The 26,102-nt window shown below is 44.5% G+C and overlaps 1 protein-coding gene across 5 annotated transcripts in view; it reads right to left on the reverse strand.

The window, feature by feature from the left end:
- Nucleotides 1–26,102, reverse strand: part of caskin1 (CASK interacting protein 1) — an 854,777-nt gene that overhangs the window by 194,536 nt on the left and 634,139 nt on the right. For all 5 annotated transcript variants that reach the window (XM_086000518.1, XM_086000521.1, XM_086000520.1 and 2 more), the window contains exons 3-4: nucleotides 12,940–13,037; nucleotides 9,057–9,202 (exon numbers count right to left, since the gene is read on the reverse strand). In XM_086000518.1, the coding sequence (XP_085856644.1) occupies nucleotides 9,057–9,202; nucleotides 12,940–13,037 (244 nt within the window). The remainder of the gene's footprint in view (nucleotides 1–9,056; nucleotides 9,203–12,939; nucleotides 13,038–26,102) is intronic.

Genomic DNA, 26,102 nt, shown 5'->3' on the forward strand with positions numbered 1-26,102 from the left:
TAATTGGGTGTAATACTAAAAGGTGCAACATAGACGAGCAAGAGATTGATACCTTCAAACGAGAAAGGGAGAAAATGAGCAAGAAAAAGGAAAAGTAATACAGCAAAATAAACACAATTTTTTGTTGACTTTGAGTGCTGAGTTTTGATTGGTAACTTATGATGTACATATAATTTGTACCGTGTAACTGAGATTAATGAATTTAAAAATCAAGAGAGATACAGTGAACCAGACAGCACACCTACAGTCACAAAAACATATTACAGCTGTTTTATCAGTTCTAGTACAGCTTAGGCATATTTACAATAGTCAGAGCTATTCGCAAAGCATACACAGTGTGTTTAATACTCACATCGACTACTGTATTATACGATTTAGCTGTAGATAACCGCTAAAAAGGTCAAGCGGTAAGAATTTGCTATTCTGCTGAAATTTGTTTCTTACATAAGATATGGGATTTGGTTTACTAATAGCTGTGCTGATAAAAAATGTTTTTTTTATTATCCTTCAGTCAAAAGAAAGTTCCAGTTAAGCATTACTTTAAGTTCAGATAGTCCTGGTAAGTAACAGGGGCTCCCCAGAGAGCATATTTGTTTGTACCAGAGAATGAACAAACAAGGATTTCTGAGTACCACAAAGTAGGTGTGATGTGCATGTTCTTTTTTTAAATTTATTCATTTATGGGATGTGGGCATCACTGGCAAGGCCAGCATTTATTGCCCATCCCTAGTTGCCCTTGAGACGGTGATGGTGAGCTGCCTTCTTGAAGCGCTGCAGTCCGTGTAGCGAAGGTACCCCCACAGTGCTGTTTGGGAGGGAGTTACAGGATTTTGACCCAGCAAGGATGAAGGATCGGCAATATATTTCCAAGTCAGGATGGTGTGTGACTTGGATGGGAACTTGGAGGTGGTGGTGTTCAGATGCGTCTGCTGCCCTTGTCCTTTTAGGTGGTAGAGGTTGCAGGTTTGGGAGGTGCTGCTGAAGAAGCCTTGGCGAGTTGCTGCAGTGCATCTTGTAGATGGTACACACTGCAGCCATGTTGCACCAGTGGTGGAGGGAGTGAATGTTTAAGGTGGTGGATGAGATGCAAATCAAGCAGGCTGCTTTGTCCCAGATGGTGTTGCGCTTCTTGAGTGCTGTTGGCAAGTGGAGTGTATTCCATCACACTTCTGACTTGTGCCTTGTGTGGAAAGGCTTTGGGGAGTCAGGAGGTGAGTCACTCGCTGCAGAACACCCAACCTCTGACCTGCTCTTGTAGCCACAATATTTATGTGGCTGTTCCAGTAAAGTTTCTGGTCAATGGTGACTCCCCAGAATGTTAATAGTGGGGGATTCGATTATGGTAATGCCATAGAATGTCAAGGGGAGGTGGTTAGACTCTCTCTTGTTGGAGATGGTCATTGCCTGGCATTAATATAGCGCGAATGTTACATGCCACTTACTAGCTCAAGCCTGGATGTTGTCCAGGTCTTGCTGCATGCGAGCAAGGACTGCTTCATTATCTTGTACCTAAAACTAAATACTGGATAGTCCCCTCTTACATTATAAGAAGTCCACTGTTATGTCAGCTTGAGTAGCAAGTGTCAGAGCGCACCTTGTGCACTGTGTTCAGTTCTGATCAACAAAACACAACGTAGACATTGAAGCACTGAGGCAGTGCAGAGAAGAGCCACAAGGCTGATCTCAGGTGTCATGGGTCTAAGATATGAGGAAAGACTAGAGAGACTTGGGTCTTTCACTGTAAGCTAGTGACTACTGTGCAAAAGCCAGAATCAGTACAACGAGGTTCTGTACAAAGATTAAGTTTATTAAAGCTAACATTAACTAAATAGTAACTTTATTAAAGGCAACAGTAATAGTATTAGTATAATAACATATACAACCTTACTACCCTGGATCGCAAGCTGATCAGACCCCGACTTCCAGCGTTAAGGTGGGTTATCCAGACATCCTGAGAGCTCTAAAGAAAACCTTGACCAGTAGCCCGATACTTATATGCCATGTTCTGAAGTCTAGTCATGTACACTCTGGCCTTGTCCCTGACAGTGTCCTGTTGCTCCCAATCTGTTATCTGCAAGTGTATGGTTCTAGTAGCGGCAAGCTCAGCTAGTTCTCAAACAAAAACCTGCCATGCTGCTCAACTAGTACGTTAAGAGGACAAGGATACTGTAACTTCTGTAAACTGGTATGGCCTGATGGGGAAATGGTCAACTATCTTACATTCACCCTGGAGAGTAGGCATTTGAGAGGTGATCTTAGAGATGTATACAAGATCGTAAATGGTATGGAAAAGGCAAATCCAGAATATTACTTTACATTAAATTGTGGGAGTAGGACAAGGGGACATAGGTTCAAACTAGTAAAAGGTAAATTTGGCACTGATATCAGGACGTTTCTGTTCACAAAGTAAATGATCCGCACAGGGAATGGACTTCCAGACAGAGCAGTGGAGGCAAATACCCTGGAATCGTTTAAGAATCATTAGACACTGCAATGAGGGGACTGTAGAGTGCTTCCGGATGATGAACCAAAATGGACAGAATGGTCTTTCTCTTCTACAATCACTTTATGATCTTGTGCTATCTACTGTTTTGCACATTACGGTTTTGGTGGTAGATTCCTGCCGGTATTGGTGTAAAAAAAGGGGGGACAAATCTGACCGAGACAAGAAAAAAATCTTCCAACTTCATGGATATGTTGGCTACACGGACATGGTCTTTCTGTAATTAGGTGGTGGGATTCCCTTTGTCCTTTGGGCCACAACAGTTGTCTGTTTTCTGTGCGGACCGGGCCATATGTAAAATTGCATCCTTCCAAGATTCCATAGAGCGACTTCCCTGCATTTTCTCATTGTGTCCAGGTTTGTTTCTCAGATCCGGACATTCGTACGTCCGTATGTCATCTTAACCCCTTTATGCATTGCTGCCTCATAACACACTACAGATGGTGCGCCGACTGGTACATAGTACATGGCACCGGGGCTAAATTATGAGGACAGGTTGCATAGACTTGCATTGTATTCCCTTGAGTAGGGAAGATTATGGGGTGATTTAATTGAGGTGTTTAAGATGATTAAAGGAGTTGACAGGGGAGATAGTGAGAAACTATTTCCTCTGGTGGGGGAGCCCAGAACAAGAGGTCATAACCTAACGTCAGGAAGCACTCACACAAAGGGTAGTGAAAATCTGGAACTCTCCCTTAAAAAGCTGTTGAGGCTGGGGTTCAATTGAAACTTTCAAAACTGAGATTGATAGGTTTTTGTTAGGCAAGGGTATTGAGGGATACGGAACCAAGGCAGGTAAATGGAGTTAAGATACAGATCAGCCATGATCCAATTGAAAGGCGGAACAGGCTCAAGGGGCTGAATGGCCTACTCCTGTTCCCACATTCTTATATCTATTAAATCAGAGCAATCCCCATAATAATTGTTGAGCTGCTTGGGAAGATCCATGTGCTGAAAAGAGGTTTATACGGTGGAGAGATTTCTGAAGTAACATCATGCTAACAGATCAGTGTAGCAAGGAGCTCTGTGGGTTCAAATGTCAGCGAAGAGAATTTATTAGAAACCTACATTCCACGCTAATCCTTCAGGGACTGCAATAATGTTCCAGTACCAAAGCACAAAGAACTCAGAACATTTCAGTTTATTCAGAAAGCATTTGGAGTGGAGGGAGGCTGGATGGGTCTATTCCATTTTAAAATTCCATCAGGGTAAATCACCGTGAAGAATAGAAGTAATTGGGGGTAATTTAGAATTTGGCCGAAGGTGTAAAATGGGCGAAATCGATTCAGTCTCTCCCAAATTAGTGAAGGGAAATGAAAATGGGGAGTGATGTATATCAATGGGGCGGCTGAATCGATATCGCCTGTTTACACTGTAGCCCAAAGTCAAAATTAGCCCCGTTGTGTTCACAGTCTTAAAGCTGCAATGTTCAGAGTTAACAGGACCAGGATAATAAGGGGCTGAAAATGGCGCGGTGGAATTGCTACCAGGGTTCTCCCGCTTTTCCACTGTAACGCCAGCAGAAACCCGGGAAAGATGACGTACATGGTGTCTACTTCCATGGCTCTTCCTCAAAGTTCTGGCCAAGAATCCCCATGGAAATTCACCCCAAGGTGTGAGCTAGTAACTGACCAAGTGCTCTCAATGATGCCGCAAACTCCTCTTGCAAAACATCGCCAGAATGTACAGAGTCTATTACTTCCTTGTACCAGTTTATCGTCTTTATAAAATATACTGTTTACCAGTTGTCTGGGTTTGTGTTAAGTACTGTATAGTTGCTGTAAGGAAAAATATGAAAAGGCCAAAAAGTTATAAAAGTGCTTGGCTTAAAGGGTAAATGTACTCCCTAGCTCTGTAACCTCCTCCAGCCTGACAGCCCTCCTCCAACTCTGCATTCCTCCAACTCTGGCCTCTTGTGCATCCCCCGCTTTCTTTGCACCACAATTGGTGGCGGTGCCTTCAGCCCTCTAGGCTCTAAGCTCTGGAATTCTCTCCCCAAGCCTCTTTGCCTCTCCACCTCTCTCTCCTCCTTTAAGACACTGCATCTCTCTGACCAACCGTTTGGCCACCTGTCTGAATGTGTCCTTCTTTGACTCGGTGTCAATATTTGTCTGATTACGCTGCTGTGAAGCATCTTGGGACGTTTTACTACATTGAAGTCACTATATAAATGCAAGTTGTTGTTGCCTGGTATAGTATTCAGCTGTAGAATGGAGGAAACGCCTATATTCAATCCCCGGCCTATGCTAAGTTAACTGACCTCATCTGGACAGTGGTAGGAGTGTTCTAATTGATGCTGGCATCTGAACGAAGGAGGGAAAAATCAGCCTGGTTTTCTGCCTCTTATCCACCGCCCCCTGCTGGAATGTGTGTGTGTACACAACTATAGAGATTGGCCAAGGACATGGCCAGATACAGCTGTGATAACCCTACGGACAACAGTTCTGCCAACGCTCACTGCCGAGGCTCGCGTACTAAGAATACCACTTGTGTGAAGTACTGGAGGGCTTCATAGAACCACATGAGTCAACACTTCACAAGGGAAGAGGGGGAAACAGGAAATAAGTTAGAAAATAGAAAGCTGGTACTCCCCTAACGCCCCAGGGTTTTATTTTTGGCCACAGAATATAGAAAATACAGTAAATAGCAACTCATTTAAGTAGCAGCCAAATACATTAGATTGTTAGCTCATACAGAAAGTGTGCAGCGCTGCAGTAGGACTAAGGATGTCAAATGTATTTTGGGTAGAGAGCTGAAACTGACTAGGTCGGAACACCCAAGAGATAGGATCCAAATGAATAAATGAGAAAATGTAAATGACACTCAAGATACTGCCCAATAATAGAGTGGAGCACTTGCTTTAATATTTCATAGATCTATTTTTGAGCAGAAACATACACTTGAATTCCCTTTGCTAGTACCAATGAATTAATATCAGCCAGCAATCCTTGGGATGGATTTGAGGTGACAGTCAGTCAGGCACAATGGGATCCTTACATAGAATGACATAGAATTTACAGCACAGAAACAGGCTCTTCGGCCCAACTGGTCTGTGCCGATGTTTGCACACGAGCCTCCTCCCTCTCTATTTACTTCCTCTCACCCCATCAACGTATCCTATTCCTTTCTCCATCATGTGTTTATCTAGCTTCCCTTTAAAGGCATCTATGCTTTTCACCTCAACTACTCCTTCTGGTAGTGAGTTTCACAATGTAACCACTCTCTGAGTAAACAGGTTTCTCCCGAATTCCTTATTGGTTTTATTAGTGGCCATCTTATATTTATGGCCCTTAGTTTTGGAATCCCCCACAAGTGGAGACACCTTCTCTATGTTTACCCTATTGAATTCCTTCATAATTTTTAAGACCTCTATCAGGTCACCTTTCAGTCTTCTCTTTTCTAGAGAAAAGAGCCCCCAGCCTGCTCAGTCTTTCTTGATAGTTGTGCACTCTCAATTCTGGTATCATCCTTGTAAATCTTTTTTGCACTTTCTCCAATACTTCTATATCGTTCACTTTCAAAAAGAAAAGAAAGCTTCACAAAATTAGGTTAAGTCAAACGAGGACAGAAATGCAACAACACAGGATTGGAGCTCTGGACGAACAGGATGAACGACAGCCCCTCCAGCCTCTACTCTTGCAATTCAATCCGATCCATCTGGACATCCCCAGGGGCCATTACTCACATCCATGCCGAACAGACAAACAAATCCTTCACAATCGGCATAGAACTCAGCAAAGCAACAACAGAATTCTTCCTGTTGCGATCTTCGCTGCTTTGCCCAGAATTCTTTGACGCCATGCAATAGCTGTGCTCAGAACTCACTGCGGGGTCCTGAAGTGCCCGAGATCATGGAGCTACTATTCTCAGAATTGAAAATTCAGCTCAAAGGCTTGTACTCAACCAGCAAGCTCCGTGTCTGCTTAGTTACAGCCGCACATCTTGACATTCAGCTCGTTTAAGGTCAACTATCTGTACCTGCATAGTAAGATGAGATAAGCTGGTCCAAGATAAACCTATACTGTGAACATTTTTTTTGTTCCAAGGTGGTCAAAGGTGACTTCACCTGTGAAAGTGCTATATACATGCATCACTTCAAGCAGTTCCTTAGTTCCTGTAGAATCTGCACAAATAAATAAACATTGTCCATTGTGCAGAGTTAGAAATGTCTGAGGGCAAAGAAAAAATGAGAAGAGGCTGTGGGGCCTTGTTAGTTCGGATGTATGTACCTCGGGTGAACCACTTCATGTGACCTGGCACCACTTCACAAGCATCCACAGCTAAATCATTGACATTTTATGATATTTTGAAAAAAACATTGACTGGAAGCAAAAGCTCTTCCTTTAGCTTTCTGTTTGACCTGCCTGGCATTTCCTTCCTAGTGGACAGAACTTTTGTGATGGAGATTGTCGTCTCCACTCTGTACTTCAGTCTCTTGGTAAAGCAATAACTCTGGCAAATGAGACCAAGTAGAGATTCTAAAAGGATAAATCAGTTCCCATCTCATATCAAAGGTTTTCATTTTTTTGGGGGTGTTATTGTTGAAAGGATATTTCCTGTAGCTATGGTTGAGACAGCACAGACTACCACTTCCTGTACACTGGTGGACTATTCAATAGACTGTTCATTGATTTTTGGCAGGGCGTATCCTAAACATTTAAATATTATTCTGAAGAACAACTCCAATTGTAAAGCGGGCCGTAAGCCTCCAGGGCTGTGTGCTTGCCACCATTGTGGCAGTCAAAGCCCAATGACCAGGCAGTGGCCTTCATCCCATGATCACTAACATGGCTGAGATGCAATAGTGAAAGGAGCAGTGGTGCAGAAGGGGTACTGGGAGCCACAGCTTGGGAATGAAACACCTTGGCTTAGGAATTCCTAAGGAACGATCTCTGCAGCTGAATGGGTAGGCCTGAGGCGCACTTGATATTGGACCACCAGTTAAGCCACATGTAGACCTTGCAACCCAATTTTGCACAGGGGGCCTCAATCAGGAGTTAGGCCACTTATTTGCATATGCTATGGGCCTAACGTCTGTTTCAGGGGCGGGACCTGGACGCCTTTCTTTTGCCTATACCAGTATGGCGGATGGCTTGTAATGAGGGTGCACTTCGTGCCTGGCGTATTGGAGGCTTAGATGCCTGTTTAGTGCCCGACGGGCACCATCGAATTTCAAGGCTCATGTATTTCTGTCTAGTCTTGGAAACACAGAGAAAGTAGAGGAAGACAGTACATGACAATTGATTGATAACTCATTTTAAAAAGAAATAGGCATAGGACTGTATTTTACTTATGGCTACACAAGGGCAAGTCATTGGAGTGCCTTAATTTGGCACATTCCTTTAATAATTCTGGGCATGGTTTGGTGGCAGTTGTATGGACATGATGAAGGTTGTGCATAGGAAATCAGATCCATTCTAACATTTACAGCTTGCAAATCTGTTTTCAAATCAAAATACTGTATATCTATCTCCATTCGGAGCAGTGCAGAGGGTGCTATCTTAACATGTTCCTGGGACTAGGGACAGGGTCACTGGGCAAGGCTTAGAAGCTAAGCTAGAGCCAGGCCTGGTTAGTACCTGGAGGGGTGACCATCAGGGAAGACCAGGTGCAGAAGGTCACGGAAGGAGCCCCGAGGAGGGGCGGTTGGTGAGAAGGTCACGGAAGGAGCCCTGGGAGGGGCAGCTGGTAAGCAGGCCTGGGTGTTGGGCTGAAGATTGTCGGAACGGTGGAAATGGAATGGCGGCGCGCACAGACGCAGCGGCTTTGCTTCTCCCAGGACGGTGCTATTTACGTTTAATGTTATTTGTACTGGACTCATGGGAGCTTGCAAGATCACATTTTGTTGTTCATGTACTTGTGCAATGACAATAAAGTTGAATTATTATTATTAATCTATTTGTCTCTTAAATGTCTCCTTTCTGGTGGACACAGTTGAGACCCATGTCTTTCCTGAGTCTCCACTGTGTGAACTTAATGGCTGCAGGCAACAGGGTATTATAGAATCATACGGCACAGGAGGCCGCCATTCGGCCCATTGTGCCTATGCCGGCTCTTTGAAAGGATGATCCAATTAGCCCCACTCCCCCCACAGCTCTGCAATTTTTTTTCCTTTTCATCTATGAATCCAATTCCCTTTTGAAAGTTACTATTGAATCTGCTTCCCCCACCCTTTCAGGCAAATCATAACAACTCCTGCATTTAAAAATAAAATTCTCATCTCCCCTCTGGTTCTTTTGCCAATTATCTTTAATTATGGGGCAACAGGGGATAATTTACCACTTTACATGGTGTATTGGAAACTTTGTTTCTACATTTAGAACAAATTGATGACATAAAGACTGACTGCAGATCGTAGTTGAAAACATAAGAAGATACAGATATACACAAACTGATTATGGTTATGCCTGTGGCTTGTCCCTTCTCTAGGGAGAAGAGGTTTAGCCCATGAAATCAGTTTAGTGCAAGTATAATTCAATCATCCTTTCTTCCCTCTCAGTCTAGAGAGGAACAAAACAAAAAAATCGTTAAGACGGTAACGTTCTCTCCTCACCACTTCATAATGTCCATGCTGTGCGGCAAGGTGCAGTGGGATCTGACCTTCATCTGATTGAGAGTTGACACTCGATCCCGCCTTCAGCAGCATTTTCATTGGCTCAGCCTTACCCTGCCATGCTGCATAGTGTAACGGTCTCATTGCTGCAACCGATTGGGGGGGTTAGAGGAGAAAAAAAATATAGGATTAAAACTGACAACTCATCTCAAGGGACATGTTAGTGATTTCTTTTCAGCCCTGCACAAGTTAATCATTTTTCATACATCATAGCTGCCAAAAGGTCCCTCAAGAATTGAACCATGAATGATAGATCCTATTCCTTGTTGCACCTCAATCAGGTCTTAAATACCACAAAGTCTAGTTTGGTTAAGTTTGCACTGTGCCCAAATGATGCTCTTCATGTTCTCCCAATAGCAAGTAATCTCCTGGGTGAAACAAAGTGACACTTTCCTGTCCTTGGATTATATAAAATGTAGTAATTTAGTTATGCTGCAGCGTACCATGCTTATCATTCTTGGGACAGGAGATGTAGAATTGAAATCAAATTCTGAAAGGTGAACAGAGTGGAATTCAAAATTACAAATAATCAAATCTAAGTTCAGAGATTAAAAAATTGCTGTTGTGCCTCAGCTTTTCTGTGCAGAGAAATTATAAATTCATGAAGACATTTTTGAGCTAGTGATTAATTTACCCCTCTGAATATTCAATGAACCTTGCTCTTTCTCCTCACAACTTCATGGGAAAATGCAAATTAGATGAAGATTTATGCTTGGCGGGTGACACATTTATTGCCAGGTGGAGGTTACATACATTATAATTCTCCAACACTGCAAAACTGTGCATGAATCCATTCAAATAAAACTTTTACAGTAAGTTATTCAAACTAATTTCTCACTTCCATGACAACTGAACTCTTGTTAGGAGTTAGCCTTGGTTCAGTGGGCAGCATTCTCATCTCTGAGTCAGAAGGTTGTGGGTTCAAGTCCCACTCCAGAGACTTGAGCACAAGAACCTAGGCTGACACTGCCAGTGCAGTACTGTGGGAGTGCTGCACTGTCGGAGGTGCCATCTTTCAGAGGAGGGGTGAAACCGAAGCCCCGTCTGCCCTCTCAGGTGGACGTGAAAGATCCCATTCAAAGAAGAACAGGGGAGTTCTCTCCGGTGTCCTGGCCAATATTTATTCCTCAACCAACATCTAAAACAGATCATCTGGTCATTTATCGCATTGCTGTTTGTGGGAGCTTGCTGTGCGCAAAGTGGCTGCCACGTTTGCTGCATTACAACAGTGACTGTACTGCAAAAAGTACTTAATTGGCAGTAAAGCATTTTGGGACATCCTGAGGATGTGAAGTGCGTTATATAAATGCAAGTTCTTTCTTGTGAGAATGTTACTCATTGTTTTTTATGTGTAGTGTATGGTATATATAACACTGCAGAACCCTGTTACATCACTGAGGAAAAGTAGTTTATAATGGCGTATCAGATTAGCAGAAATAAAAACAGAAAATGCTGGAAATACTCAGCAGGTCAGGCAGCATCTGTAGAGAGAGAAACAGAGTTAATGTTTCAGGTCGTTAACTCTGTTTCTCTCTCTACAGATGCTGCCTGATCTGCTGAGTATTTCCAGCATTTTCTGTTTTTATTTCTGCTAATCTGCATCCACAGTATTTTGCTTTTGTATCAGATTAGCAGAGTTAGGGACTGCAACAGCCTGCTCCAATACTTTGCACAGAACCCCTTACGTTTGATATAACAGCGATCTCAATGCTGCAGCAGGTGCAATGTGAACTTTTCAATGTCATTTTCATGTTTTTTTAAAATCTTAGTTTCATTAGAGCTAAAATAAAATTTATACGCTTGTTGGGGCAGATTAATGGCAGTATCACATTACTGGCTGTGCCATCACATCCTTCTCTGTGGTAAAATATCTTACTTTGGTAACACTGCCCCCACTTTAACTTACAACAGTTGTGTCACTGATTGACTGTTGTCCCATCTGTCTTCCTGAGCAATTGGGCATGTTCAGTCAGACTTTGAGACCCAGAAGCAGTACTGATCATGTCACATGATCTGATATTGCCCATTTTATACTAGCGCCCAAAGCCACAATTACCCCATAGGTGTTCTCATAAGCACCTTTACCACAGATTATGAGGCACAGTTTGGTTTAGATATCATCTGGCCTAACATACATCTTTGATACTGGCTCAGTGACCCTGGTAAGTGCCCAAACCACATTTAGCATTGGTTCGCATTAGTTCAGATCCTATGGAGTTTAGAAGAGTGAGAGGTGACTTGATTGAAACATATAAGATCCTGAGGGGTCTGGACAGGGTGAATGTGGAGAGGATGTTTCCTCTTGTGGGAGAATCTAGAACTAGGGGTCACTGTTTAAAAATAAGGGGTCGCCCATTTAAGACAGAGATGAGGAGAAATCTTTTCTCACAGAGGGTCGTGAGTCTGGGCTAGATTTTCAGGGAGCCGTCACGCGGGGTTTCAGGCGTGTGGGGGGGGGGAAATCCCGAATTTGGGGGTCCCGACACCATCCCGCCTAAAACCCCGCCCCACGTAAGTTTCAGGGGCGGCGGGTACCCGCCCCGCACTGGGACCCGCCAAAACCAGGCGGGAAGGGATTAGTGCCAATTAACTGCCTGTTAACAGGTAGTTAACAGGCAGTTTTTAGCCTAATCCCTATTTTGAGGGGTTTCGTGTGGGTTTCCCGACGGTTCCAAACCATGCCAGGTAGAGCAGGCGGGCCGTCGGTTTGAAGGAGTTGGAGGGGTCGCGGTGTCGGCGCTCAGGTGAGTGATGGGTGCATGAGTGCAAAGGTAAGTGTGTTTGGTGTGTCTAAAGTGTGTAAAGAACTTTTACTTACCTGTACTTACCTTCACAGCCTTTCTTCCTGTAGCCGTCGGGAGCGCATCACTCAGCCGGAATTTAAAGCTGAACGGCTGCGATCTGTCAAAAGTGACAGCCTTCAGCTTTGAGTGCCGGTGTGAGTTCTAACTGAGTCTGTGCAGAATGACTCATGTCAGAACTCAGACTGTCAGTGTTTCACAGCTTCAAACAGCTGTCAAACGCTGATATTTCATCTGTCAAGGACTCTTGACAGATGAAATTTCAGTCTGTGACGTCACCTGTTGCCGGGTGGCCCTTAATTGGCCTGCTGAGCCCACTGGGCGGGCTCAACAAGGTCAATCAAGGGAAAATCGCGCAGATTGGCCGGAAGTCGAAGTAGGCGGGTCAAAAACCCGAAAGGGGAAGTCCAGCCTTCTTCCCGACAGGTTCGGCAAAATCTACCCCTTTGGAACTCTCTTCCTCAGAGGGCGGTGGAAGCAGAGTCTTTGAATATTTTTAAGGCAGAGGTAGATAGATTCTTGATAAGCAAGGGGGTGAAAGGTTATCGGGGGTAGGCGGGAATGTGGAGTAATCAGATCAGCCATGATCTTATTGAATGACGGAGCAGGCTCGAGGGGCCGAGTGGCCTACTCCTGCTCCTAATTCGTATGTTCAGATGCGAGCTCCCTCATCCCTATAGAACACCTTCACCTTCCTTCCTGGGACTACATTCAAACCTGGGTCTAGACTTAAAGAACTGTAATTAACACCAACATCACAGCCAACTGTGCCACCTGGCATTCTGAGGCTAGTCGACAAGATGGAGTATCAATAGGCAAATCTGCTCTAACCAAATTAACAGTAATAATTTGTCACCGTCTTTCAGCCTGACTCACAAAAATGATTGCAGAAGAATGCATTTTGAAAACTGTAAAAACAATAAACACAATAGTGAGAGAAAACTATGTTAAATTACTGGAACTGGATTGGAGTCTGCCTAGGGAGAAGGTCGAAGCCATAAAATTGAAGTCTTATTCATCACCTTTGTTGTCCTTAATATCCACTGTGGCCTGGGCTTCGATCAACAGAGAGATGAGCTCGGTATTGCCATTGAGGGCAGCATGGTGCAGGGCGGAAAACCTGAAGAAGCAAAGAACGAGAAAGACATTAGCCCCACAAAGAGGTCAAATTTACCAGTGCACTGGGAAGCTAATTGCAGTAACACTTTGCATAGAACAAGGTAGCATTTTCAGATCATAACCTCGGCCCCTATCATATTTTTATATATTTTTTATCCACACTTTTGGTTTGTGCCTTTTCCTTTTTTCCTCTCCCACATGGCAGCTGTCTCTCATTCTGCCAGCGCATTTCACACTTCATCTAGAGCCATCCTTTGTCTCTTTACCTGCCCTATTACCATCTCGTCTCGCCTTGAATATCTCTTAATGTCTCTTCACCTCTCACAGACCTTCCCTTTTGTTCTTTCATCCCCTCCCCCATTTCCCAGCCCCCAAACATGCTTTTTCATCCGTTTCATTTCCTGCTTTTTTTCTCAGTTCTGACGAAGGGTCTTCGACCTGAAACGTTGACTCTGTTTCTCTCTCCACGGATGCTGCCCTGGCCTGCTGAGTTTTTCCAGCATTTTCTGTTGTTATTTCCAATTTCCAGCATCCGCAGTATTTTGCTATCAAGATAGCATTTAACATTTGTTGGCTATCCTGGTGCCTCAGTTGGTTTAGAGAGCATGTAACTGAGCCACGCAGACCGAAAGGACTCGGGTTTCAATCCCACCCCCGGCCTGTCGTGAGTTAACTAGCCCCCTTAGTTGGGGTGAGAGTTGTGGACTAGAAGACAGGAAAATAATCCAGGATTAGACTATTCCTGACCCCCTGCGGGAGAAAGTACCTGTGTAGGCAGGGTCTCAATTGTAATGCCCACTGCAGTCAAATAGCCTGTCAATATGCACTGTCTTAGGTCATACATGAAGAATGGCCACTTGGACAAGGTAGCAGAGTGTGATTGGTGCCTGTGGAATCATACCCCAGCATGAACCAGCACCTTTTGGAGAGGAAGGGAGAAAACCTTCATTTAGCCTATACCGTTCAGGCTTCTGAGTAATCTGCTCTATAGGCCATCAGCCCATAACGAGCACTACATTGCCCGTCTTGGCTATCTTCCCTTGGTAGGCTTTAGGCATTTTTTGACAAGCATTTCTGACAGCAGCAAACACTGGGCATCCTTATCAGTGAAATAATAGTTCTTGCTATGCTAACAGTGGGAGAGAGGAACTGAAACAATCAACTGCATCATTATCACCATCAGCATCTCCCATTCAGCTCGTTGGAAACCCAAGTGAGCTACTTTTAGTTTCCGACACTAGCAATTTGGCACAGTTGGGCATATGCACAGATTAAAGGGGCACATTGGTGAAAGGGCGCTTACTGAAATGTAAAAACCTGTAGGTGTCTCGTGATGATAGGTTTCACAATTAGACCTTCTACTTTAGGTACGGCTAGTGTCGAAAGACTCTGATACAGAACCCGGAATCACACTTAACCAAACACTTTTAGGTTTACAGCGAATCTCAGCAGGGACACATTAAAGGTCCCTTACTGTTTCAATAGATACGATTGCTATAAAACTCTAAATGATTGGAATATGTCCAGATTGAAAATGCTGGGATAAGAGGTCTGGCAGACAGGAGTCTTCGAAGATGGGATATATATATTAAATGGTAGGTCTGGTTTTGAAACCCATTGCTATAAAGCCCATTCAACAATAGGATTTTTTTTCACAAGTGAGTACTTACCCATACACTCTATGCAAATGTTCCTTTTTTTAAATCTCTAATACATTGCCCTTGCATCCTGACAAGCATTGTTTGCAGAGACTGGCTCTACTCAAGTGCTACCTATGAGCAGGCTTGACACAGACATTATAGACAGGCAACTATGTGTAGCACTTGATGGACTGCTGGACTGATGCTGTTCCATCATATAAACAGCTATAACAACTCATTGTGCTTGGCAGGTCTTCAAAATGCTAATGTCTACATCCGTAGAGTCAGCAGCGGCGGCTGTGCTATTTTAACCATAAGGCGAAGACACATGTTTTAAATGCAGATCAAACCTTGGCATTCCATCATGTCTCAGCTAAAGCATTTTACAATCAGACTAGGCTTGTAGTCCCTTGAGTACAGAAGGTTAAGGGGTGATCTAATTGAGGCGTTTAAGACCATTAAAGGATTTGACAGGGGAGATACAGAGAAACAATTTCGTCTGATGGGGGAGCCCAGAACAAGGGGGCAGGACCTTAAAATTAGAGCTAGGCCGTTCAGGGGTGATGTCAGGAAGCACTTCTTCACACAAAGGGTGGTGGAAATCTGGAATTCTCTCCCCCAAAAAGCTGTTGAGGCTGGGGGGGTCAATTGGAAATTTCATAACTGAGATTGATTGATTTTTGTTAGGCAAGGGTATTAAGGGTTACGGAACCAAGGTGCATAGATGGAGTTAAGATACAGATCAGCCATGATCTAATTGAATGGCGGAACAGGCTCGAGGGGCTGAATGGCCCACTCTAGAAGTAAAGGGAATTAAGGGTTACGGGGAGCGGGCAGGAATTTGGACATGAGTCTAGGTTTGGATCGGTCATGGCCCTGTGGGTAGCGGAGCGGGCCCAGGGGCCGTGTAGCCTGATCCTGCTCCTATTTCGTGTGTCTAATTCTGTTAGATTCAGGAGATGGTTCTGTGATAGTAGATTGGCAGTTAGGATCAGATCAGCCATGATCTTATTGAATGGCGGAGCAGGCTCGAGGGGCCGATTGGCCTACTCCTGCTCCTATTTCTTATGTTCTTATGTCCTGTTCCTATGTTTCGAAGCAATACGTGGTGACTTCCATTCCTCTTCCAAAATGGGACTTCCTAAATTTCTGATGTTGGGCAATGTGTGGCATCAGCCAAGGTGAGAATGACCCTGCTTTAACTGCACTTGCTCAGATTAACGACACTTTGCGCTGAGAGGTAAAAAGAAAAAGATGCAAACGGTCAATAAATACAGATGTAGGAATATGAATACCTCGGGATCTGTTGAAGGGTCACTCGCGAAAACGTTCATTTATCCTTTTTTAAATGATGATCAACCTGCTGCTGATTTCCACCATTTTTTGTGTTTATTTGAATTGAGGAAATGCACCTTGAAAACCAAGATTTAAGCTGTTTCCTACATTACAACAGAGGCCATGATTCAGCAGTACCTCATTGGCTGTAAAGCGCTTCGGGACATCCTGAAGTTGTGAAAGGCACTGACTAAATGCAAGTTCTTTCTCTTTTTCTTTTGTATTGCTGTGCCAGGAGCAGAGAGTTTGGGAGCTTTGCCTTTGATATCCATCCCACTCAATAACAACACTGACACGTGTATGTAATGAAAAATTAAACATGCACTGCTGAATCATTTAGTCATTATTTGTTTCACACATATCACATGAATAAAACATGGTTCTCATTTTAGTACAGGCTGACACGTTCTCCATCAAAGCATCAAAATGTTGACCAGGGCTTCCTTCTCTGTTGGAATCCTGGTAGATAGTCGGCACGCCCCATTGCTGCACTCCTGATGCTGGACAGTTTCCTGGCATCAGGCTAACTTGTTGATGGATCCCACCCCCCGACCCCAAAGGGTTCCCCGCCCCTGTCGGGGGGACTTTCTCGGAGGCAGGAGGAAAATGGCTGCTACTAGAGTAGGGCCACAATTCATCCCCGTGCTGTCCCCTACTTTGTAGAGCAGGCGATGTGCATCCTGGGCAGGGGGCAAATCAGGGGCTGGTGAGCCTGCAGGAGAAGTCCTGGAGGTTTTTAAACCATCTTTACCTGCGTCCCTTCTCACTTAAGTGTCATCCTTATGCATGACGCATGGCAAATTACTGCTGCTTTCAGAAGCCAATCTGTTTCTACCTCCCCAGGCCTCTAAATGTTGACGCTTGTTCCCTTTTCCCATTTCAGCTCCATAAGGGTGGAACAGAGCGGGGGAGAGGGTGTATTGAGGACTGGTGCAGTATGAAAGCGTCACGACTGCTGCCAGGAAACGTGACACGGACCTGCGCCAGTCGCTGCCTGTGATCACAAACAGGTTGAACATTGAGTGCGTGGAAGCCTTTCCTGTTGAGAAACAGAGCTGATCCCAGAAGGGAAGCACGCGGGGCTACGCGTGTGCAGCCTGTGGTGCCCTGCACCTGCGGGAATCCAACAATGCTAGCAAACGCCAGCGCTCTTTTTTTCCTGCTTTCCAGCCTCCATGAGGAAGGTGATGAACCGTTGCCGCCTTAAGTGCTGCACTGTCCCAGGTGCCGTCTTTCGGATGAGACGTTGAACCGTCTGCTCTCTCAGGTGGACGTAAAAGACCCCATGGCACTATTTCGAAGAAGAGTAGGGGAGTTATCCCCGGTGTCCTGGCCAATATTTATTCCTCAACCAACATAACAAAAAACATTATCTGGTCATTATCGCATTGCTGTTTGTGGGACCTTGCTGTGCGCAAATTGGCTGCCGCGTTTCCCACATTACAACAGTGACTCCACTTCAAAAGTACTTCATTGGCTGTAAAGCGCTTTGAGATGGCCAGTGGTCGTGGAAGGCGCTATATAAATGCAAGTCTTTCTTTTTTCTTTTTCCAAAACAGTGCACCAGTGACCTGCTGGATCACCGTGCGCACAGCAAATGGACTGATGGTGCTGATGTCACCAGAAGCAGTTTGGAAGCAGCCAGAGGCATAAAAGTTTAGAGCCATGGTAACCTTCAGTGCCACAGGCAGTGCAGTGCATGCCCTGGAGTTGGGCTCCAATTCTCTCGGCACAGGTAAGTGACTGTCTCCCTGTTGAAGCACTTACACACTGCTCCTTTGTGAGATTCAGGTACGATGTTCTGCTCCTGAAGACCCACATGCTGTAAGGCCTCCTGTGCTCTTGCCTCATTTCGCCCTCTTCTTGCAGCTTGCGCAGGTCTTTGCTGCCTTCCTTGCTGCTGCTCCTCCTCCTGATTTGCGAGCATCAGTGATCATTGGCCCAGCAGCATTCCCATGTTCAGCAATTGAGAACAAGCAAATCCTGTGAAGCAGTTCTTGCCCTCCACAAACTCACTCCGCAAAAATATTAACAGACAAACACTTGCCAAAACAGCCAAAAACCAGGCCCATAAGCACCCTAGCCTAAAACGACTTACTATAATAGAGGTGAGGATCCCTTTAAAAACCGCTTGTGAATGCTGCTGACTGACTGCCCCTGCCAAGATTTGCTGGGCGGGTTTAGGAAGTGACATCTCAGGCGCACATGAATACCAATTTAACAACAGGGCCCTGATTCAGGCGCAGGACCCATATTATCTTATTCAAATGAGGCCTGTGCTTGTTACAGGTGGTCACCGTGGACGCTTATCAAGCCCCCGACGTCACACGCACATCCGGCGCAGAACATGGCGCTGCTGTATTGGACTTTACCGTGCCTGTTTTGGACCTCGCGTCACAAATGTTGACATATAGAATAACATTGACACAAATGTTGATCCTATTGGCATATAAAGTCTGGCTGGAACATTATGACACCGGAAGTAAGGTTAATATGCACAGGAAGTGCAGCGAGTTGTTATGATCTGGAACGCACTGCCTGAAAGGATGGTGGAAGCAGATTCAATAGTAACTTTTAAAATGGAATTGGATAAATACTTGAAAGGGAAACATTTGCAGAGCTATGGGGAAAGAGCAGGGGAGTGGGACTAATTGGATAGCTCTTTCAAAGAGCTGGCACAGGCACGATAGGCTGAATGGCCTCCTTCTGTGTTGTATGGTTCTATGGTATGCAAGACTTTTAAGATATTATAGATATTGCTTGATAGATATAACAAGTTTCATATCATTTTGCTTAACTTCTATAATGAAACACTTCATAAAATGCAAAATATTAATGTGTAGTCAAATATTCAATTTTGTTTTTCTCCCCAATGTTTTTCTCTTCCCTCCTGAAGACATTAGCCTGGATTTTGCGGTCAGCAGTGAAGTAATGGCACTCAACCCACTGACCTCAAAGAAAGCTGCCCACAAAGATCTCTGTGGCATTGATTTCACCTCTCCTGATGTTAATTTGAATCTGACACCAAGTCTAGGGGATCTCCAGCGTCCAGCAACAGTGATGTCATCAAGCTGGCTAAGCAGCCAATCACATTGAAGAATTCTCACGTACAGCAAACCAGGAAGTAAAAAGCAGGTTTTATCCTTCACTTTTTAATCATTTTATAGAGAGCGAAATAAAAATGTGATTAAGGTAGAAGCTGAAATATCATAAACAAACTTTAAATTTAAAAAAAATAGAATTTTTAGCATAATGGAAACATTTGACATTCCACAAATATAAAATTAGTTTTTCAGAGCCAGAATGGTTGTTTGGCAGTAATTATGACCTAGTACACCATTAAAAAAAGTTAAAATAACAACAGAAAATGCTGGAATTACTCAGCAGGCTAGGCAGCATCCGTGGAGAGAGAAACAGGGTTAACGTTTCAGGTCTGGGACCCTTCATCAGAACTGGAAAAAGCTGGAAATGTAACAGATATTAAGCAGGTGCAGAGACAAGGGGGGGGGGGTGGTTTAGGAGGGGAGGAAGGAATTGAAAGAACATACAGTGAAAATGTTGCAAATGGGAATGGCAAAAATCATACAGCATGAAAAATGGGGGCAGGGATTATTATCTGAAATTGTTGAACTCGATATTGAGTCCGGAAGGCTGTAAAGTGCCTAATCGAAAGATGAGATGCTGTTCCTCGAGCTTATGTTGAGCTCCATTGGAACAATGTAATAGGCCGAGGACAGAGAGGTCAGAGTGGGAGTGGAGCAGAGAATTAAAGTGACAGGCGACCGGAAGTTCAGGGTCACCCTTACGGACTGAATGGAGGTGTTCCGCAAAGCGTTCGCCCAATCTGCGTTTGGTCTCCCCAATGTAGAGGAGACTGCATCGTGAGCAGCGAATACAGTATACTAAATTGCAAGAAGTACAAGTAAATCGCTGTTTCACCTGGAAGGAGTGTTTGGGGCCCTGGACAGTGGGAAGGGAGGAGGTAAAAGGGCATGTGTTGCATCTCCTGCGCTTGCACGGGAAGGTGCCAGGTGAAGGAGAAGGGCTGTTAGGGGTAATTGAGGAGTGGACCAGAGTGTCGCGGAGGGAGTGGTCCCTTCAGAATGCTGAAAGGGGAGGTGAGGGGAAGATGTGTTTGGTGGTGGGATCACGTTGGAGGTGGCGGAAATGGCGGAGGATGATACGTTGAATGTGGAGACTGGTGGGGTGAAAGGTGAGGACAAGGGGAACCCTATCGTGGTTCTGGGAGGGAGGGAAAGGGGTGAGAGCAGAAGTGCGGGAAATGGAACGGACACGGTCAAGGAAGGGAAGGGAAGCGTCGGAGATGGACAATGTGAAGGTGAGGGAAGGGTGGAAATTGGAAGTAAAGTGAATGAACTTATCTAGTTCAGGGCGAGAGCAGGAAATAGCACCGATACAATCATCGATGTACCGGAAAAAGAGGTGAGGGAGGGGACCTGAGTAGGATTGGAACAAAGAATGTTCCACATATCCCATGAACAGGCAGGCATAGCTAGGGCCCATGCAGGTTCCCATAGCAACACCTTTAATTTGGAGGAAGTGAGTGGAGTCAGAGGAGAAGTTGTTCAATGTGAGAACAAGTTCAGCCAGGCGGAGGAGGGTGGTGGTGGAAGGGGACTGGTTGGGCCTCTGTTCAAGGAAGAAGCGGAGCGCCCTCAGGCTGTCCTGGTGGGGAATGGAGGTGTAGAGGGATTGGACATCCATAGTGAAAAGGAGATGGTTGGGGCCAGGAAACTGGAAACTGTTAAAGTGACGGAGGGCGTCGGAAGAGTAGCGAATGTAGGTGGGACGAGACGACGAGGGGAGAAAAAATAGAGTCGAGATAGGAATAGATAAGTTCCGTGGGGCAAGAACAGGCTGAAACGATGAAACATAGACACATAGAAGATAGGAGCAGGAGTAGGCCATTCGGCCCCTCGAGCCTGCTCCGCCATTCAATGCGATCATGGCTGATCATCCAAATTCAGTACCCGGTCCCTACTTTCTCCCCATACCCCTTGATCCCTTTAGCCTTAAGAAATATATCCAACTCTTTCTTGAATATATTTAATGTATTGGCCTCTACTGTCTTCTGTGGTAGAGAATTCCACAGGTTCACCACTCTCTCGGTGAAGAAATTCCTCCTCATTTCTGTCCTAAATGGCCTACCCCTTATCCTTAGACTGTGACCCCTGGTTCTGGACTCCCCAACCATCAGGAACATCCTTCCTGCATCTAGTCTGTCCAGTCCTGTCAGAATTTTATAAGTTTCAATGAGATCCCCTCTCATTCTTCTAAACTCCAGCGAGTACAAGCCCAATCGACCCAATCTCTCCTCATACGTCATTCTTGCCATCCCAGGTATCAGCCTGGTGAATCTTCGCTGAACTCCTTCCATGGCAAGAACATCCTTCCTCAGATAAGGCGACCAAAACTGCACACAATACTCAAGATGTGGTCTCACCAAGGCCCTGTACAACTGCAGCAAGACATCCTTGTTACTGTACTCAAACCCTCTCGTTACGAAGGCCAACATGCCATTTGCCTTCTTAACCGCCTGCTGCACCTGCATGCTTACCTTCAGCGACTGGTGCACAAGGACACCCAGGTCTCGTTGCACTTCCCCTTCTCCCAATCTATTGCCATTCAGATAATAATCTGCCTTCCTGTTTTTGCCACCAAAGTGGATAACCTCGCATTTATCCACGTTATATTGCATCTACCATGTTTTTGCCCAATCACCCAACCTGTCCAAATCATCCTGGAGTTTCTCGGCATCCTCCTCACAGCACACACGTCCACCCAGCTTTGTGTCGTCTGCAAATTTGGAGATATTACATCTAGTTCCCTTGTCTAGATCATTAATATATATTGTGAATAGCTGGGGCCCAAGGACCGATCCGTGCGGTACCCCACCAGTCACTGCTTGCCACTCGGAAAAAGACCCGTTTATTCCAACTCTTTGCTTTCTGTCCGCCAACCAGTTCTCTATCCAAGTCAATACCTTGCCCCCAATCCCATGTGCCTTAACTTTACACGCTAATCTCTTATGCGGGACCTTATCAAAAGCCTTCTGAAAGTCCAAATACGCCACATCCACTGGTTCTCCCTTATCTATTTTACCAATTACATCCTCAAAAAATTCCAGTAGATTAGTCAAGCACGATTTACCTTTTGTAAATCCATGTTGACTTTATCTGATCCTGTCACTGTTTTCCAAGTGCTCTGCTATTACATCTTTTATAATGGACTCGATGGGCTGGATTTTGTCAATGGGGAGCTTTTGGAGGCGGGACTCCCACTTTTTGGGTTGTAGTCCCGCCTCCAACGACTTGTGGCCAACGCACGCTACTTTCCCTTGATTGACCTTGTTAAGCCCGCCCAGCGGGCTCAGCAGGCCAATTAAGGGACACCTGGTTACTGGTGATGTCAGCGATTGACATTTCATCTGTCAAGAGCTTTTGACAGATGAAAAATCAGCGTTTGACAGCTCTGTGAAGCAGTCAAACACTGACAATCTGTCTTCTAACTTGAGTCCTTCTACTCAGATTCAGTTAGAGAGCTCGCCAGACCAGAAAGCAGAGGCTGCAGCTTTTGACAGTTCAGCGGCCATTCTGCTTTCTGTATCGTTGAGCTGAGGGACTCCCGAGAACTGAAGGAAGGAAGCCTGCAGGAGGAAGTAAAGGTAAGTAAAACTTATTAAAACACTTTACACTTACCTCACACACTTAACTCTGCACACATGCACCCATCACTCACCTGCACAACGGACATCTCGATCCCTCCAACCCCTGCAGACCGACGGTCCGCCTCGCTAACTTGGCGTGGTTCGGAACCGTCGGACAGCCCACACTTCAGGGCTAAAAATAGGGATTAGGCAAAAAACTGCCTGTTAACTACCTGTTACTACTCAGGGCTTGGAAAATCGAGCCTAAGGATAAGGGGTAGGCCATTTAGGACAGAAGTGAGGAGGAATTTCTTCACCCAGAGAGTGGTGAACCTGTGGAATTCTCTACCACAGAAGGCAGTAGAGGCCAATTCATTAAATATATTCAAGAAGGAGTTAGATATATGACGCCTGGTGGAAAATTTGGGGTGGAGTTGAGTGTCAGGGAGCTGGCTCCTCTGCCAGATTTTCCACACCGTCCACCTAGAATATGCCAGATCAGCATAACCTCAGAGGAAATTTAGTCCTCTACCCTCTGAGTTATCTGTAACAGTCTCAAAGAAGACAAATTAATTACTGTAAATTGCGAACAAGTTTAAAATAAATAGGATAACGACTTCATTAAAAAAAAAATCATTCTTGGGATGTGGGCATCGCTGGCAAGGCTGGCATTTATTGCCCATCCCTAGTTGCCCTGAGAAGGTGGTGGTATCTGAGTGGCTTGCTAGGCTACTTCAGGGGACAGTTAAGAGTCAGCCATACAAACATAGGAACAGGAGTGGGACAGTCCGCCCACTCGAGTCTGTTCCACCATTCAATGAGATCACGGCTGAAATGAGATCCCCCATGTGGGACTTGAGTCACACAGAGGCCAGGCCGGGTAAGGATGGCAGAGTTTCCTTTCCTAACGGACATTAATCAACCAGTTGGGTTTTTCCAAAGATCCGACAGCTTTTACTGATAGTTTTGTATTTCCAGATCTTTTAACTGAATTCAAATTCTCAAACTGCCATGGTAGGTTTTGAACTCGCATTCTCTGGATTATCAATCCAGGTTTCTAGATTACTAGTCCATTAACATACCCACTGCACTACCACATTCAACTCTTAGCCTTGTTAAAATAGCAACAGAGGAACTTGACACAAGCGTGTTAACCAATGTGCTAAAAATAGCACACAGAGGAATTTCACTGTCTATGGTCATGAAAAATGGCTGAATGGGGGAGGAATCATACCTCAGTTGAAGTCACTACCTACAGGGGAGAAGAGGAAATAAAGGGAAGAAAAATTATTCAGAAGGCCTGTGAGAAGGTCCAGCCATCTTCTGCAGTTATTCTGTAGCAAGAAGACAAGAAGGAAAAACATGAAGGAACTGAAAGGGCAAATGTTGTCCAAAAAAAATCTCTGTCTAATTTTAATTGCAATTTTGGAACCGAGTTGTTTCATTTTCAAATGACTATCTGCATGCTTAACGCGTCAATAAACATTACTGACGCAGGGACATTTGAAATCATCTGGTTGTCAAAACTAACCATCATTTCACTGAGGTAAGCAAAACTCTTTTCTTGCCAGAACACATTGGCAGCGAGATATTCCTCAGCGTCACTTCTCAGCTGAAAATGCGCAGTCGAGATAAACACTGCTTCAAAGTTATTAATATTCCCTTTTCCCTCTGACTTTGTGCCAGAGTCTGTTGTCGGAATGAGACGGTGAATGTGACCAGCCTGTTAAATTGAGCTCTGCATGTGCTAGCCTTTGAAGAGCACCTAGACCAAGTCGCTCAGGGGCGCTCATGCATGCGCAAGGTGCTGCTCGCAGGAAACGGCCAAACAAAGAAACAGAAAATTCTCATTAAGTGTCGCAGCTCTTTTAAAAATGCACGACATTTGGGAAACTGCAAATGGATCAAATCTAAAATGTCTTTGATTGGAAGACCGAAGTCTCTCTAATAAAGATGTATATGAACCGCGTTGGAGGAAAGTACAGCAGAGCACTTTGTGCATTCCCTCAGGGGGAAAGAAGGGAGAACTTAGGAAAAGACAGCTGTTGTTGCATACATATGAATTGTGTAAGCTGCTTCAGCTCTCCTTTACTCTCCTTCCTCCCCTGCGGAGACGCACACGATCAAAGCTTCGAAATTGTTCGACTTTGGATGTTAACAGCACAATGTAAATCTGAGTTTAAAAAATAGATTCTTTGATAGAAAAGGATCGTGATGCACGATTAGAGACTGGGCTTGAGGGAGATGTTAGGATCAAAGGGAGCTAATCGGAACTTTCTCTTGTTCAACTCCAATTTGGTGCTAAGCTTGAATAAAGGAGACTATGAAGGTATGAGAGTGGAATTGAGTAGAGTGGATTGGGAAAATAGATTAAAGGGTAAGACGATACATGATCAGTGGTGTACATTTAAGGAGTTATTTTACAACTTCCAAAAAATATATATTCCACTGAAAAGAAAAGGGTGTAAAAGAAAAGATAGCCATCCGTGGCTAAGTAAAGAAATTAAGGATAGAATTCAACTAAAAACAAGGGCATATAAGGTAGCCAAATCTAGTGGGAGGATAGAGGATTGGGAAAACTTTAAAAGACAGCAAAAAATAACAAAAAGATTGATTAAGAAAGGGAAGATAGATTATGAAAGTAAATTAGCACAAAATATAAAAACAGATAGTAAGAGTTTTTATAGTTATATAAAAAGAAAAAGGGTGGCTAAAGTAAATGTTGGTCCCTTAGAGGATGAGACCAGGAAATTAATGGTGGGAAATATGGAGATGGCAAAAACAGTGAATGAATATTTTATATCAGTCTTTACAGTAGAAGACACTAAGAATATCCCAACACTGGACAAGCAGGGGGCTATAGTGGGGGAGGAGCTAAACATGATCAAAATCACTAAGGAAGTGGTACTCGGTAAAATAATGGGACTCAAGGCAGATAAATCACCTGGACCTGATGGCTTACATCCTAGGGTCTTGAGGGAAGTGACGGTAGGGATTGTGGATGCATTGGTAATAATTTTCCAAAACTCCCTGAACTCAGCAAAGGTCCCGGCAGACTGGAAACCTGCTAATGTAACACCCTTATTTAAAAAGGGCAGTAGACAGAAGGCTGGAAACTATAGACCGGTTAGCCTAACATCTGTGGTAGGTAAAATGTTGGAGTCCATTATTAAGGAGACAGTAACAGGACATTTGGATAATCATAATTTAATAGGACAAAGTCAGCATGGTTTTATGAAGGGGAAGTCATGTTTGACAAATTTGCTGGAGTTCTTTGAGGAAGTAACATATAGGGTGGATAAAGGGGAACCAATGGACGTAGTGCATTTAGACTTCCAAAAGGCATTTGACAAGGTGCCACACAAAAGATTATTGCTTAAGATAAAAAATCACAGGATTGGGGGTAATATTCTGGCATGGATAG

Source organism: Somniosus microcephalus, chromosome 11, assembly GCF_052327205.1.
Source record: "Somniosus microcephalus isolate GS21.2 chromosome 11, FLI_Smic_1.0, whole genome shotgun sequence".
Taxonomy (NCBI): domain Eukaryota; kingdom Metazoa; phylum Chordata; class Chondrichthyes; order Squaliformes; family Somniosidae; genus Somniosus; species Somniosus microcephalus.